Raw genomic sequence first — 14,676 nt, 5'->3', positions numbered from 1 at the left:
ATAATTTAACGAGGCCTCTATCACTTCCCTAATTCTCTCCAGGTGACTTCAAGTGGTTAATAGAGCTTGTTTAAATAAAGCATTAGCCTGGTCATAACTAGTTACCACAGGCCTGGGTCCCACTGCAGTGGCCCCTTCCCAGCCAGGGCCTGTTTATTTTCTCTCTGAATTGAGGTGAAGGAAGGACTTGCTATAAAAACATTCAGGGAGGCTGAGGTAGGCGGATCACTTGAGGCCAGGGGTTCGAGACCAGCCTGGGCAACATGGTGAAACCCTGTCTCTACTAAAAACACAAAAATTAACCAGGTGTGGTGGCACAAGCCTGTAATCCTATCTGCTCAGGAGGCTGAGCCAGGAGAATCCCTTGAACCCGGGAGGCGGAGGTTACAGTGAGCCGAGATCGTGCCATTGCACTCCAGCCTAGGCAACAGAGAGATACTCTATCTCAAATAAATAAATATTCAGATATTTGGTCATAACTTACGGACAGTGCAGCTTAATAATGAACAATATCTCATATTTGGATACAGTGCTTTCCCATAAATTATTTCATTTTTTAAAATTTCAGCTCCCCACACCACCCTTCTGGGAGATAAGGAAAGTACTGTTAGAGTCCATTTTCCAGATGAGAAAACCAAGGCTTGGAGAAGCTAATCTGCTCCAAATCAGTTCTCTCCTACTTAACTCTACAAATGGTGGCACACATGTGTGTTTGTTGTTTCTGTGTGTCTGTGATGGTATATGTGTAGAGGTATGGATGGTTTTTGGGAGTGCTACAGAAATAAACAAAATAATACAAAAAAGTAAATAAGCGGCTGGGCGCAGTGGCTCATGCCTGTAATCCCAGCACTTTGGGAGGCTGAGGTGGGCGGATTGCCGGAGGTCAGCAGTTCAAGACCAGCCTGACATGGAGAAACCCCATCTCTACTAAAAATACAAAATTAGCCAGGCCTGTTGGTACATGCCTGTAATCCCAGCTACTTGGGAGGTTTAGACAGGAGAATCGCTTGAACCCGGGAGGTGGAGGTTGCAGTGAGCCGAGATCGCGCCACTGCACTCCAGCCTGGGCAACAACAGCGAAACTCTGTCTCAAAAAGAAACAAAGCAAATAAGCAAAATAAATGAGGGTATGGAGTGAGAAGAAACGCATCGGATTGAGGAAATCTTCATAAAACTGAGGATATTTCACTGTTAGGAGGAATAACAGTGTGAGTTGCTCAGCTGAGGTTGCGTGACGGCTGGCTGGCAAATTCATGAGTATTTGAAGTCAGACTACTTGCTGCTCCAGCATTTGGAAGATGAGCAAAATACCACACCATCTTGCCACTGTGTGTCTTCTTTTTTTTTTTTTTTGAGACAGAGTCTTGCTCTGTCACCCAGGCTAGAGTGCGGTGGCTCGATGTTCGCTCACTGCAGCCTCCTCCCAGGTTCAAGTGATTCTCCTGTCTCAGCCTCCCGAATAGCTGGGATTACAGGCGTGTGCCACCACATCCAGCTAATTTTTGTATTTTTAGTAGAGATGGGTTTTTGCCATGTTGGCCAGGCTGGTCTCGAACTCCTGACCTCAGGTGATCCACCCACCTTGGCCTCACAAAGTGCTGGGATTACAGGCACAAGCCACTGCAGCCAGCCCAGAATATGTCTTCTGTGTTAGAAAATGTGTACACTGGCGCAGGGGTGGAGGGGGGGAACAACACTCCAAGTAAATGGGTTTTAGAATTTTTGTTTTAAAAAAAAAGTGAGAGAGAGAGAGAGAGAAAAAAGAGAGATGTTGTCTCACTATAATGCCCAGGCTGGTCTCAAACTCCTGGGCTCAAGAGATCCTCCCTCCCCGGCCTCCCAAAGTGCTGGGATTATAGGCATGAGCCACTATGCCCGGCCAGTTTTGGAATCTTTCATGTTGAATTTAACCAAAAGCTGATTTTGGGGAACCTCGTTGTATCCTCCCAGCTCTACATTCCTTCTCCCGTGTGCTTTTATCACAGGTGCCCTGTTATGACAAAAAGGAGTGACCAGGGAAGTGTGTGTCCTAGGAGGGTCAAGGGATCAAGGGGAGTAGGTGTCTTGGTGTTCCCCAAGCCCTGTCCTGTGCTGATACAATCCAGACAGACTGGCCCCTTGTCCCCTGCCCTTTGTGTTCTGAAGCTAAAAAAAAAAAAAAAGACAGTTGTGCAACTTGAGTCTGTCCTGGTCTGTTTACCAAGCACTGGAGCATGTGCTCGGAATGAGTCAAGCGATGAACTTCCAGATCATCGACTGTTTACCGGTGGCTGCTGGCTGACATGCCTCCTCTGCACAGCTGGTTCTGATAAGCCACACGGTAGTTTGTTTGAGAGTACTCAGATGGTCCCACACACGTGGTGTTAGGGGGCTCTTCCTGTCCCAGAACGTGCTCAGGGAGAATCAGCTGCTTTCTGAAATCTCTTTTCCAGCCTTTTCCCTGGAAGGCTCAGGAATCAGTTTTGCAGATTTATTCCGGCTCATTGCTTTCTACTGCATCAGCAGGTAAGGCCTTTTCCTCTCATATGGTTTCAACGCCCTGTTTGGTGTGTGGGTAATTAGCCTGAGGTTTCTTAAAGGATCTAGGAGGCTGGCCACCTATTTGATGTTGGTAGAGTAAGACTGGTTACTTAAGTAAAATGTTCACCAAGTTCACACCATGCCAGGCTTCAGGTCAAAACAACTACCCCAACCCCTCCAAACATAAATTCTCCTTCATATGATTATTTCTTCAAGCTGCTCCCAAGGCTCCTTTCAGCCAGACCCATCAAGCAGGAAACATGCACACATGCACATACGTGCACACATGCACACACACACACACACAGAGAAAGGGACTGAGCATGCCAACCTGTGACATTGAAAGGTTCATGATAATGCCTCTGAAAACTCTGCAAGGGATGGAGTTCATTCTACAAATGTGGGTTCCTTAAACCGGCCCGTCAGTCTTGTCCTTCAGGCCAACTGGGTGCTCACGTCCTTTTCATAACCAAAGCAGCTATTTTGTTCTACACAACATTAACTCCAAAATCAGATTCTTTTTTCCTTTTTCTTTTTTTTTTTTTTCCTTTAAGACGAAGTCTCACTCTGTCACCCAGGAGGCTGGAGTACAGTGGCACAATCTCAGCTCACTACAACCTCTGCCTCCCGGGATCAAGCAATTCTCCCGACTCAGCCTCCTGAGTAGCTGAGATTACAGGCGCCTGCCACTATGCCTGACTAATTTTTTGTATTTTTAGTAGAGACGGGGTTTCACCATGTTGGCCAGGCTGGTCTTGAACTCCTAAACTCAGGTGATTCACCCGCTTTGGCCTCCCAAAGTGCTGGGATTATAGGTGTGAGCCACCGCACCTGGCCCAAAATCAGAATATTAACCAGAGTAAACAGAGTGTGAAAGCTTGCTTTTTTTTTTTCTCTCTCCATTTTTTTTCTTTCTAGCAATAACAGTTTTTTCACATCAAGTGTTTTTTCGGTAATTAAGAATCAAAATTCTTGTTATTTGCAGGGATTGGCATTGCCTCCTCTTATGGGGCTGGACTCAATTTGACCTTCTCTGTCTGTCCATGGCTGCTGATATGGCAGAGACAGGAAAATGTGTTACTAGGATGTTTTCAGACATCACTTCTCACAGCAATCACACATCTAGACTGGGGAGTTTATTTGAGTTTGGCTCAGTTTATTTTAATTTAAGGATTAGGTTGTTTCTCAAAGTCTAAGTGCCTGTTGACTAGACTCTGCCAGAGGGCAGGAGGCACTACGCTCTTTTTTTTTTTTTTTTTTGAGCTGGAGTTTTGCTTTTGTTGCCCAGGCTGGGGTGCAATGGTGTGATCTTGGTTCACTGCAACCTCCACCTCCTGGGTTCAAGCGATTCTCCTGCTTCAGTCTCCTGAGTAGCTGGGATTACAGGCATGCACCACCATGCCCAGCTAATTTTTGTATTTTTAGTAGAGACAGGGATTCACCATGTTGGCCAGGCTGGTCTCGAACTCCTGACAGGCAATCCGCCCGCCTCGGCCTCCCAAAGTGCTTACAGGCATGAGCCACCGTGCCCAGCCGGGAGCCACTAAGCTCTTTACCCCTGAAGTCTCCAGGTCAGCTGAAGCCACATAATAAATGGCCTCAGGAAGGGGAGGCACTTCCAGAGGAGGAATTCAGTGCTGCTTACGAGCAGGAGGAAAGTGAGGGCTTCACTGAGAATGGGACCAGTACCTGGGAGCACCTCACAAGAGGATGCAACCTGCCTGCCATGATTTGGGCAGGATCACTTGAGCCTGTGTAAGGAAATGTGCTGCCCAAAGAGAGGAGGCTGGTGCAGAAGCACAGCCCCCGACACACACACACACACTCATCCCCAGGGAAGCACACCTGGTCTGGCCTAAAGTCAACCAGTTTGGAGGAGTAAGTATCAATGCTAACATGTTGGCCAGAGGTGAAGTTGGCTGATACTTACTTTTCACAGTTTGCTTTTTGGTAATTGTGGAGTTGTTGGGAAAAATCATTACACCTACAAAGCAATATTTGGCAATGGCGTAGAAAAGATACCATCAGTGTTCATGGTAGACTGGAGGGCCTGCTGTCCAGGACTGTTTAAAGATCCAAGGAGATAAAGTATATGGAAACCTTATAAACTATAAAGCTTGATACCAATATATAAGGTACTTAGAGGAAAACTCCAACATTGATGTTTTGCAGCTAGGAAGGCCAAGGTCAATTTCTCCGTTTGTTCCAAAATGCAAAGATATTGGATGTTTTTGTTTCTCTTTCTATGCTACTCATCTATGTTCTTGGCAATTGGTAGTTGATTTACCCAGTCTTACAAGAATATTTGTGACATTTTTTAGTTGGTTGTTATTATATAAATATATTCAAGTAAAGAAAATGATTGGATTATTGGTTCTGGTGTTTCACACAGCACGCATATGCAAATATGCATTGCACAGGAGAATTCACGAATCAATAAACATAGGATTTGCCATAGTGGGAAGGCTCACTGAAAAGTGTTGTTGAGCATACAGATAGTGACTGCACATCTTCGCCCCCAATGCCTGGCAGCACTCTGTTGATTTGGTGTTATCAGTGTAGTAACGAGAGTACTAGAGTCATTTGGAGTCTTATTAAAATGCAGAATCCGGTTCAGTGGGTCTGGGGTGGCACCTGAGATTTTGCATTTCCAGCAAACTCCCAGGGGATGAGGCTGATGCTGCTTGTCCTCAGACCAGAATAGAGGGATAGAAGAAATAATAATTTTAGGGGTCTTCTATATCTGTGCTAAGCACCATACATACATATTTCTAATCCTCATGGCAACCCTGTAAATTAGGATGATGAAAACACGGAGGCAGAAAAAGTGAAGCATGTGCCCACAATCATTCAATCAGTAAGTGACAGTTGTGGGAGTTGAACTCAGGCCTGCCTTAATGCCAAAGCCCGTATTTTCCCACCATACTATTCAGCTGCACAGACCTTAGGGCCCAACACATCTGGGTTTCGACCCTCACTTCGCCTCCATTAGCTCTGCGAGGGTGTGCTAGGGACCTCACCTGTCTGCGTCATCATCTGCTCCTGATCCACAGAATGGGGAAATCACGGCTTCCTCCCAGGGCTGTTGCAGGCCCCACACGAGTTACAGTGCCTGCTGTAATTTAATAGTAGTTGCCCGATGATCTTTGTCCCCTCCCCTTTAGAAATCTATGTATAGAGCAAAGTTAAACAAAATAAATCTAGACTGTACATGTTTTAAGTCTTGGGTGAAGCATTTATATCGAAGATGATGGCTTTTGTTTGTCTGTTATGCAAGCTTTAGAATTGAAGCCCCTTTCTTTAATAGGATATAAGTGAAAAGGCATCCCTGTGTGAGTGTGTGTGTGTGCACGTGCGTGCTTGTGTGTGTGCATGTGTGTGTGAAGATGCTGGGATGCACCCTGGTTGGCACAGTGGGAGAGGATGCATATACAACATCTAATTTTCTAGTAGATCAAAGCCTGAAAGCATCCATTAACCAAGGACAGGTGTGGCTTCCTGTCATATATCATTAAGAAAAATCCAAACCAGTCACATGATATTTAAGCTCCAGGTACTGCATTGAGCAAGGTAAAAGCTTAACATAAACATAGGTTGGTTTTGTTGTATGCAGTTTTCCCCCCAAATTGTCTGAGGAAAGTAGATTTTAATTAAGTTGGTCCGGCTATACAAACATATATTTACAGGCTAGTTTGGTGTTACAAGGTTCTGGTTCCCATTAATCTTCATTTGAGATTATCATCAGGGTTGCCGCCCTGCCAGGTCACGCAGCAGCTATTACAGACACAGCCATCCCCTGCAGTGCTGCCTGCTTCATCTCAAGCAGACACAAGTGGCCAAGCAAAGGTGGTGCTCACAACATTTGAGGACAAATGAAAGGTCTCGTGGAAGGAAGAGGTGATCTGGGCCTGACCCCCAAGAAAGAGCAGCCTCCTGGCTTTACCTTAGCAGAATAGTACCGTGTCAAAACATTCTTGTTTTTTTTTTTTTTTTTTTCTTTTCATTGACTTACTAATTTGTCATTCATTGTTAACAGCTTCCATGGCTCCAAAATTCTCCAGTCATCCAGATTTAATCTGGTTTATCCAAGAATGTTGCCTAATTTTACTGTAAACAATAGGTTGTTTGGTATCATTATTCTTGCCAGTGGAAATTCTCAGCATGTCTCATGATGACAAAATCCAGGCAGGACTCCAAGTTTTGTTCCTTAGTAGCACCTTCCAGCCACAGTGGCCTCCTTGATGTTCTTCATCCATGCCAGACCCTCCCCACCCCAGGGCCTTTGCACCTGCTGCTCATGCTGCCTGGAAGTTCCTTCCCCTCATGATTTAACCCCTGGCCACCATTAGATCTTCAGTCAAATGCTGCCTGCTCATGAAGCCTTGTCTGGTCACCTTCACACTCAAACACTCTTTATTCTCCTTTCCTGCTTCACTTTTATCCATGTCATGCATCTCCTTCTCGTAGATTCTGTAAATTGTGTATTTGTTTATTATCTATCGGTATCCCCTGACGTGGAGCTCCATGCAGGTAGGAATTTCCGTCTGTTTTGTTTCCAGCCCCTGATGCAATGTCTGGCACATCGCAGATGATCATAAACATCTGTGGAATAAATGAATGAATAATTATTTCTTTGTAAGACTACTGTCACCACTGGAAAAAAAAAAACAACAAACCCTCCCTTTTGATTAAGTCACCATAGTTATTGAACATTCATTCATTCATTCATTCATTCATTCAAAAGCACTTTCTGCCGTCTGTGTCAGGACAGTGTTGTGCTTTGCCCTGTGGGGAATTCATCAGTGCTTAGAGCATGGTCCTAACCTTTGTGTATGAACATGAGCAAATGTTTAAGTCTGCCTTTGCCCTTTTCAAGCAAGCAAGTCATGGCCCATGGCTGTGGCAGGCTCCTGATGCTGACTGGGCTCTCTCCTGTTGGATCTGTTGCTCCCTCTGCCATGTGTGTTTGTTCATCTGCACATGGCACCATGCTGCTTGGGTGCTGGGGTTATTGGCATGAGGGACCTTAGACTTGCTTTCCCATTCAAAGTCCGGTCTAGGGTCCAGCAGCATCAGCCTCCTCTAAGAGCTTGGCAGAAATGCCAAATCTCCAGTTCCTCCCAGACCTCTGGAATCAGAGGATGCAGTATAAGAAGACGCTGGGTATCCATCTGTACATTGGAGAAGCTCTGCCTCCAAACACAGGAGAAAGTTTTGTCTCCAGCACATCAAGGCCAATGTGTGGGCTCTAATGGGAAGGTTTCATAAGTAAAGGCAACAGATATTCATTGAGAGCCTGCAGTGTGCAAGGCAATGGGCTAATTCATCTCAGTTTAGGATTCCACATTCCTGCCCAGGCAGTTTCGGGCCAACATTCACATGGGCATGCAGTGAATTGGTACATAGTGTTTTATATGCGTGCCAGATCTGCCAACAGAGTCAGCAATTCTGATGTAAACTCTACATACCTTTTAGCTACTCAGCAGGACAATTGGGTCCCTACTTTGATACTGAAACTATGCTGGCTTTTCTCTCAGCCTGTCCTGAGTGTGATAATAAGACAGGAATTGTAAGTGTTAAGTATTACCACCAGGAAAGATAACGTCTGGTTGATATGGTATGGTGTCCACTTAGGACATTTGAAACAGTTTCAGCTAAAATGTCTCTATGATGAAAATAAACACCAGATAGAAACCAGACATGTAATTACAAACATTCTCTCTTTTTCTGAACAATCAGGGATGTTCTGCCGTTTACCTTGAAGTTGCCTTATGCCATTTCAACAGCCAAGTCGGAGGCTCAGCTTGAAGAACTGGCCCAGATGGGACTAAGTAAGTGTGTGCCCCCTGCCTAGGTCTATCTAAAAATGAATCCACAGAGCAGAGTCAATGGTGGGCTCAGTGAGGCTACATTGCTCCGTCAGTCTCTCCAACTTCTCCATCAATGAGTTTGGGCTACCCAAAATGTTGACGTCCTCATGTGAGCATCTGTAACGTGTTGATGTCTTCCTTTTCTGAGGAATCTTGCTGGGGAGAGGCAGCACTTGACAGAAAGGGAAATCCAGTGTAGTGCATCTCGCATGCAGGATTTTTTTTTTTTTGAGGGGCACATGGGCATTGATGGCACTTATGTGCTTTGAGGAATTTGACAGCACAGAATCTAGAGTAACATCTGTCCCACTTCCTCTCTTGTCATTCAGTTCTCGTCCTGCTGCTCCGGGCCATGTCCTAACCTGTCGTGGATCCCTCCTCTGGCAGCTGGGTACTTGCTTCCCCGTCCTGCCCCTTTACCGATGTCCCCTAAGTCGCCACAGTTCTACCGGACAATAGTTGACAATGGATCAAGACATACAACTCACTCACTTTAACTTCTTTTCTCCATTGCCCTGGGGGAATCTATGTGGGTTTAGCTTTTGCAAAAAATGTTCCTCCTAGATCAAAAGAGGAAATTCTCTTAAGATTTTAGGACTTCATTCACTATGATACTTGACCTAGCAAATAAAAGATGTATGTATTCCTCCTCTAGCATATTTTTCTCTTAAAGAACTTGTTTTGAAGCGAGTATCATTTCCAGGGAAGCTTCAGAGAGGAGCCTAGGCATGGCTTTGAATTCCCTTCTGCTGAAACTGCTTTTTTTTTTTTTTTTTTTTTTTTTGAGAGGGAGTCTTGCTCTGTCACCCAGGCTGGAGTACAGTGTTGAGATCTCAGCTTACGGCAGACTCTGCTTCCCAGGTCCAAGTGATCCTCTCACCTTAGCCTCCCGAGTAGCTGGGGTTACAGGCGCTTGCCACCACGCCCAGCTAATTTTTGTATTTTTGGTAGAGATGGCGTTTCACCATGTTGGCCAGGAAGGTCTCGAAATCCTGACTTTTGGTCATCCACCTGCTTTGGTCTCCCAAAGTGCTGGGATTACAGGCATGCACCACCGTGCTCAGCCATGAAACTTAGACTGTATCTGTAGAAGGATTGCCTTCTGTGTTTCAGGCCTGTCAGATGGCAAGACTGGGTAATGGGATTTGGAAAGAGAACCCTGGTAAAACTCTCAGGCCATAGAAATGTCCCTATTTTAAAGTCAGCACCTTCTTTTGCAGCTAAGTTCTGCATACCTTTGGAGAGAGATTAAAATACTTGCTGAAGTTAAGTCAATATTGTCAACTAGATTCCAGGCCTCTTGAAGATGTGCACCGAGTCTCAGTTCTCTCTCCTAACCTCTGTCCACATAGCTCCAGTTTGATGGTCCTGTGTGCATAGTGCTGAGTCTGAAGGACCGGAGTATCAAGGACAACGCTTGTGCTATGCCAAAGAGAGGGGAAAAGAGTTTGCTTCAGTGGCTACTAACCAGAAGCGACTAAGGGCTAATTCATATATATTCGACTTGTGATTCTCAGTGTGCATATTATCCATTTTGTGTAGAGATAGCATATTTTAAAATTCTGTGCCTCAGTAAAAATACTGTTCATCAAACTAATATTTCTCGAGGGTCTGCTTTGTGGCAGACACTGTGCCCCAGACCAAGGACTCAAAGATTAATAAGATCCCCTCTTACTCCCTGTGACTCTACCCACTGCCAGTGAGATTTGTAGTTTATATGGAGATACATACACACATGAACTAAATGTACAACGCCTTATGAAAGTTTTACAGCGGTGACAGTATAAGTCTAAGGAGGACTCAAAGGAGATGGAAGTAGTTTCTCCAAGACCTGCTGTCCTGGCTAATAGAAACATAAGGTTAATCTGTGTGTAATCTGAAATTTTCCAGTAGCCACACAGGTTAAGTTGATTTTAATAATTTATTTTGTTGTATTTAATATATCCAAAACATAATTTCTACATGTAGCCAATATAAAAAAAATTTAAGGTATGAAATGTTTTACATTCTTTTTGTCATACCAGGTATTCAAAACCCAATGTGTATTTTATTTTATTTTAATTTATTTTATTTTATTTTATTTTTTTTATTTATTTGAGATGGAGTCTCGCTCTGCCGCCCAGGCTGGAGTGCAGTGGTGCGATCTCGGCTCACTGCAAGCTCTGCCTTCCGGGTTCACGCCATTCTCCTGCCTCAGCCTCCCGAGTAGCTGGGACTACAGGTGCCCACCACCACGCCTGGCTAATTTTTTTGTATTTTTAGTAGAGACGGGGTTTCACCGTGTTAGCCAGGATAGTCTCGATCTCCTGACCTCGTGATCCGCCTGCCTTGGCCTCCCACAATGTGTATTTTATACTTACAGCACACCTCAACTCAGGCCCTGAATGTTTGTCAGAAATACATGGCTTGTATTTAGATTTCATTAAATTCACAGTTTAAAAAGTAGATTCTCATAACCAAGTTCCAAAGATACTTAAACGTTTTCCAGTTCTAAAATTTAAATTGAATGACATTGAATGAGATTTGATACTGACTTCCTCAGTTGCACTAGCCGACTGCAAGTACTCAATAGTCACCTGTGGCTGTTGGCTTTCTTGGACAGTGCAGGAGTAGGGAGAGAGAAGGAGGGATGCAGGACAGATTACATAAGGCATGTGACACAGCTGTTACCTCACAGACAAGGCAGGGCCAGGGCTCCCAAAGGGCTTCACCTCAGTCTTCCCATGCCCAGCCATTCTGGGCCCATGGGAAAGAAATACACTGCAAAGCATAGCTAGAGATAGAGAATACCTATTCCAGACCAGGCGCAGTGGCTCACGCCTGTAATCCCAGCACTTTGGGAGGCCGAGGCAGGTGGATCACCTGAGGTCAGGAGTTCAAGACCAGCCCAGTCAACATGATGAAACCCCGTTTCTCCGAAAAATACAAAAGTTAGCCAGGCATGGTTGATATGCGCCTGCAGTCCTAGCTACTTGGGAGGCTGAGGAAGGAGAATCACTTGAACCTGGGAGGTGGTGGTGGCAGTGAGCCAAGATCGTGCCACTGCACGGGCAACAGAGCCAGACTCCGTCTGCCTGGGCGACAGAACCAGACTCCGTCTCAAGGGGAAAAAAAAAGAATAACCTATCCCAAATGGAAATTATAACAGGCACCACTGATCACAGCACTACCTCCCTCAACTTACATGGAACACTGAGACTCATCTGCAAGAGGAGACACAAGTAGTACGGATCAATAAGCAAGCTGCACTACTTTGCAGGGCATTGCATATTTATGAGCATGGTGAGGAGGTTATATAGGATTTGGGAAGGAAGGGCTCCAAACCACAAAGGTAAATGGTTGGGCCTGCACTGCACATTAAGCTTGCTGTGGTTTTTCTGCTGATGGAACCCATGAATGTAGTTTTCCTCCTTTGGTGGTTTTAATGCTGAATGTGTAAAACCCTAGGCAGATTGTGTAACATCCCCCAGGCCCAGCTGCTGGTCCTGCCCATCAAAGGGGAACTTCAAGGCCCGATTCCTTGACTGGCAGCTGCGCCACGGAGGGCATCCCAGGAGAAGTTGTTGGGAAAGGGTGGTGTTGCTTTGTAAGTCGGTTCAGTTTTTGTAAAGCAAGTCAGGAAGCCCCAGTGACTTTTTTTGAGCTTATATTGGAACAATTTCAGTTCCTTTTTTTCTTCCAACTTACCTGTGAAAAGGCAGGGCTGGAATCCTATGTTGGCCAAGCCATTTCTCCAGGGCTTTGAAGTGACAGGCCCCTGGAGCTTTCCTGTGAGCCCACAGCTGGGCCTGGCAGGCTTTCTGCCCTTTCCAGTAAAGGAATGCAGTAAACCCGAGTACAACGCACCCCCCCACCCCACCCCGCAAGACTCGAGTTGTCATGCAGTGTGCTTTTTTTAATTTGTGAAGGAATGGTCTGAGAGTACCGTATTTACATTCTTGTGTTCACTGATAATGACTTTCAGATTTCTGGAGCTCCCCAGCTGACAGCAAACCCCCGAACCCTCCACCTCCCCATAGGCCTCTGTCCTCCGACGGTGTCTGTCCTGCCTCCCTGCGTCAGCTCTGCCTTATAAATGGAGTGCATTCTATCAAAACCAGGACGCCTTCAGAGCTGGAGTGCAGCCAGACCAACGGGGCCCTGTGCTTTATTAATCCCCTTTTCTTGAAAGTGCACAGCCAGGACCTCAGTGGAGGCCTGAAACGGCCGAGCACAAGGACTCCCAACGCGAATGGCACGGAGCGGACTCGGTCCCCCCCACCCAGGCCCCCGCCACCCGCTATTAATAGTCTCCACACAAGCCCTCGGCTGGCCAGGACTGAAACCCAGACGAGCATGCCAGAAACAGTCAACCATAACAAACATGGGAACGTAGCTCTGCCTGGAACGAAACCAACTCCCATCCCTCCACCCCGGCTGAAGAAGCAGGCTTCTTTTCTGGAAGCAGAGGGCGGCGCAAAGACCTTGAGCGGCGGCCGGCCGGCCGCGGGCCCGGAGCTGGAGCTGGGCACAGCTGGCAGCCCAGGTGGGGCCCCGCCTGAGGCCGCCCCGGGGGATTGCACAAGGGCCCCGCCGCCCAGCTCTGAATCACGGCCCCCGTGCCATGGAGGCCGGCAGCGGCTGAGCGACATGAGCATTTCTACTTCCTCCTCCGACTCGCTGGAGTTCGACCGGAGCATGCCTCTGTTTGGCTACGAGGCGGACACCAACAGCAGCCTGGAGGACTACGAGGGGGAGAGTGACCAGGAGACCATGGCGCCCCCCATCAAGTCCAAAAAGAAAAGGAGCAGCTCCTTCGTGCTGCCCAAGCTCGTCAAGTCCCAGCTGCAGAAGGTGAGCGGGGTGTTCAGCTCCTTCATGACCCCGGAGAAGCGGATGGTCCGCAGGATCGCCGAGCTGTCGCGGGACAAATGCACCTACTTCGGGTGCCTAGTGCAGGACTACGTGAGCTTCCTGCAGGAGAACAAGGAGTGCCACGTGTCCAGCACCGACATGCTGCAGACTATCCGGCAGTTCATGACCCAGGTCAAGAACTATTTGTCTCAGAGCTCGGAGCTGGACCCCCCCATCGAGTCGCTGATCCCTGAAGACCAAATAGGTAAGTATCCGCTTTTTTAAAATATAAAATCTATTGTAACTCTGTCCGGGCAGTGCCACCTGTGTTTGTTATTTTTGATGAAGTTTACTCCATCAGAACAATACCCAACTCCACCTTCTCTCCCGGTTTGAATGGAAGAATCAGTTTCTCAAAGGAGGTGCTAACTGCCAGGCTCAAAAATGTTTTTGGAGTGGCAGATTGGGACTGCAGAGTGATTCTATTCAGGGATGGAGTTTGGCCCTCTGTGGGTCCAGCTGCCGCCTGCTGTGGTAACGTGTGTGTGTTGCACGGGCTGGGCGTTTCTGGAAGTGTGCTTCTCTGCAGGCTATGCATACATACAAAGGTATTTTTGTTATCTTCTGAGAGGCAGTGGGTATTTTGTTCTGCCCTGGTTGCAAAGGAAACTTTTTATTGAGCTGTATGTAGCATATGTTCAGAGAGCACAAAACTCAGGTATGCATTGGAATGAGTTTCCACCGCGAGCTTATCTGTGGGACAACTACCAACCCCTGGATAAGCAGAACCTGACCAGCATCTAGCGAGCCTGGGACCCCTGTTCTCCCTCAAGGGAACCATCCTGCTGGCTCCTCATCCCATAGACTTTCTGTAAGCAGCACAGCTTGAGAGTAAGCAAAAACTGAAAAAGACAGGTTTGTTTTGTGTACCTTTAAAATAAGTAACATAGTTTGGAGGTCACATGAAAGGTGTTTTCTCCAACGTCAAGGGGAAATACTTTCTTTATAATCTCATTTAAAGGATGAGTTGCTAATAGTTACTTCGGCCAAGGCAGATTTGAATTTGGCAAGCAGTCTTTTTTTCCAGGGTGAGAATGTTGAAGCGTTTTTTGTTTGTTTGTTGTTTTTAATTTTAGAAGGTTGACTCTTGAAGGTTAATTTCAGAGACTTTATTCACTAGGCAGCAGGCGCATTTGGAGCTACCAAACATTTCCAGGCGGTTCAGAAGCTAAACCCCAATTTTTTCTTTCTGATTGGTTCCATTTGTTGAAAGTAGTAAACAGTGTGTGATAGAGGACTCTTTCTCTCTCTCTCTCTCTCTCTCTCTCTCCCTCTCCCCCCTCTCTTTTTTCTCCTTTAAGTGATTTTCAGCAGCTCTTTGATTTTCTCACAAAGGAATCAAAGCCTTGTTTGTTTTCTTGTGGTTTGACTGAGGCCAGGCCTGGTTGATCAG

At 46.3% G+C, this 14,676-nt stretch overlaps 1 protein-coding gene across 11 annotated transcripts in view; it reads left to right on the top strand.

The window, feature by feature from the left end:
- Positions 1-14,676, top strand: part of RIN2 (Ras and Rab interactor 2) — a 252,800-nt gene that overhangs the window by 211,703 nt on the left and 26,421 nt on the right. For all 11 annotated transcript variants that reach the window (XM_017945051.3, XM_017945049.3, XM_017945050.3 and 8 more), the window contains 3 exons: positions 2,433-2,505; positions 8,260-8,351; positions 12,355-13,488. In XM_017945051.3, the coding sequence (XP_017800540.1) occupies positions 2,433-2,505; positions 8,260-8,351; positions 12,355-13,488 (1,299 nt within the window). The remainder of the gene's footprint in view (positions 1-2,432; positions 2,506-8,259; positions 8,352-12,354; positions 13,489-14,676) is intronic.

This window comes from Papio anubis, chromosome 16 (assembly GCF_008728515.1).
Source record: "Papio anubis isolate 15944 chromosome 16, Panubis1.0, whole genome shotgun sequence".
Taxonomy (NCBI): Eukaryota; Metazoa; Chordata; class Mammalia; order Primates; family Cercopithecidae; genus Papio; species Papio anubis.
This window is presented reverse-complemented; position numbering and strand designations above follow the sequence as displayed.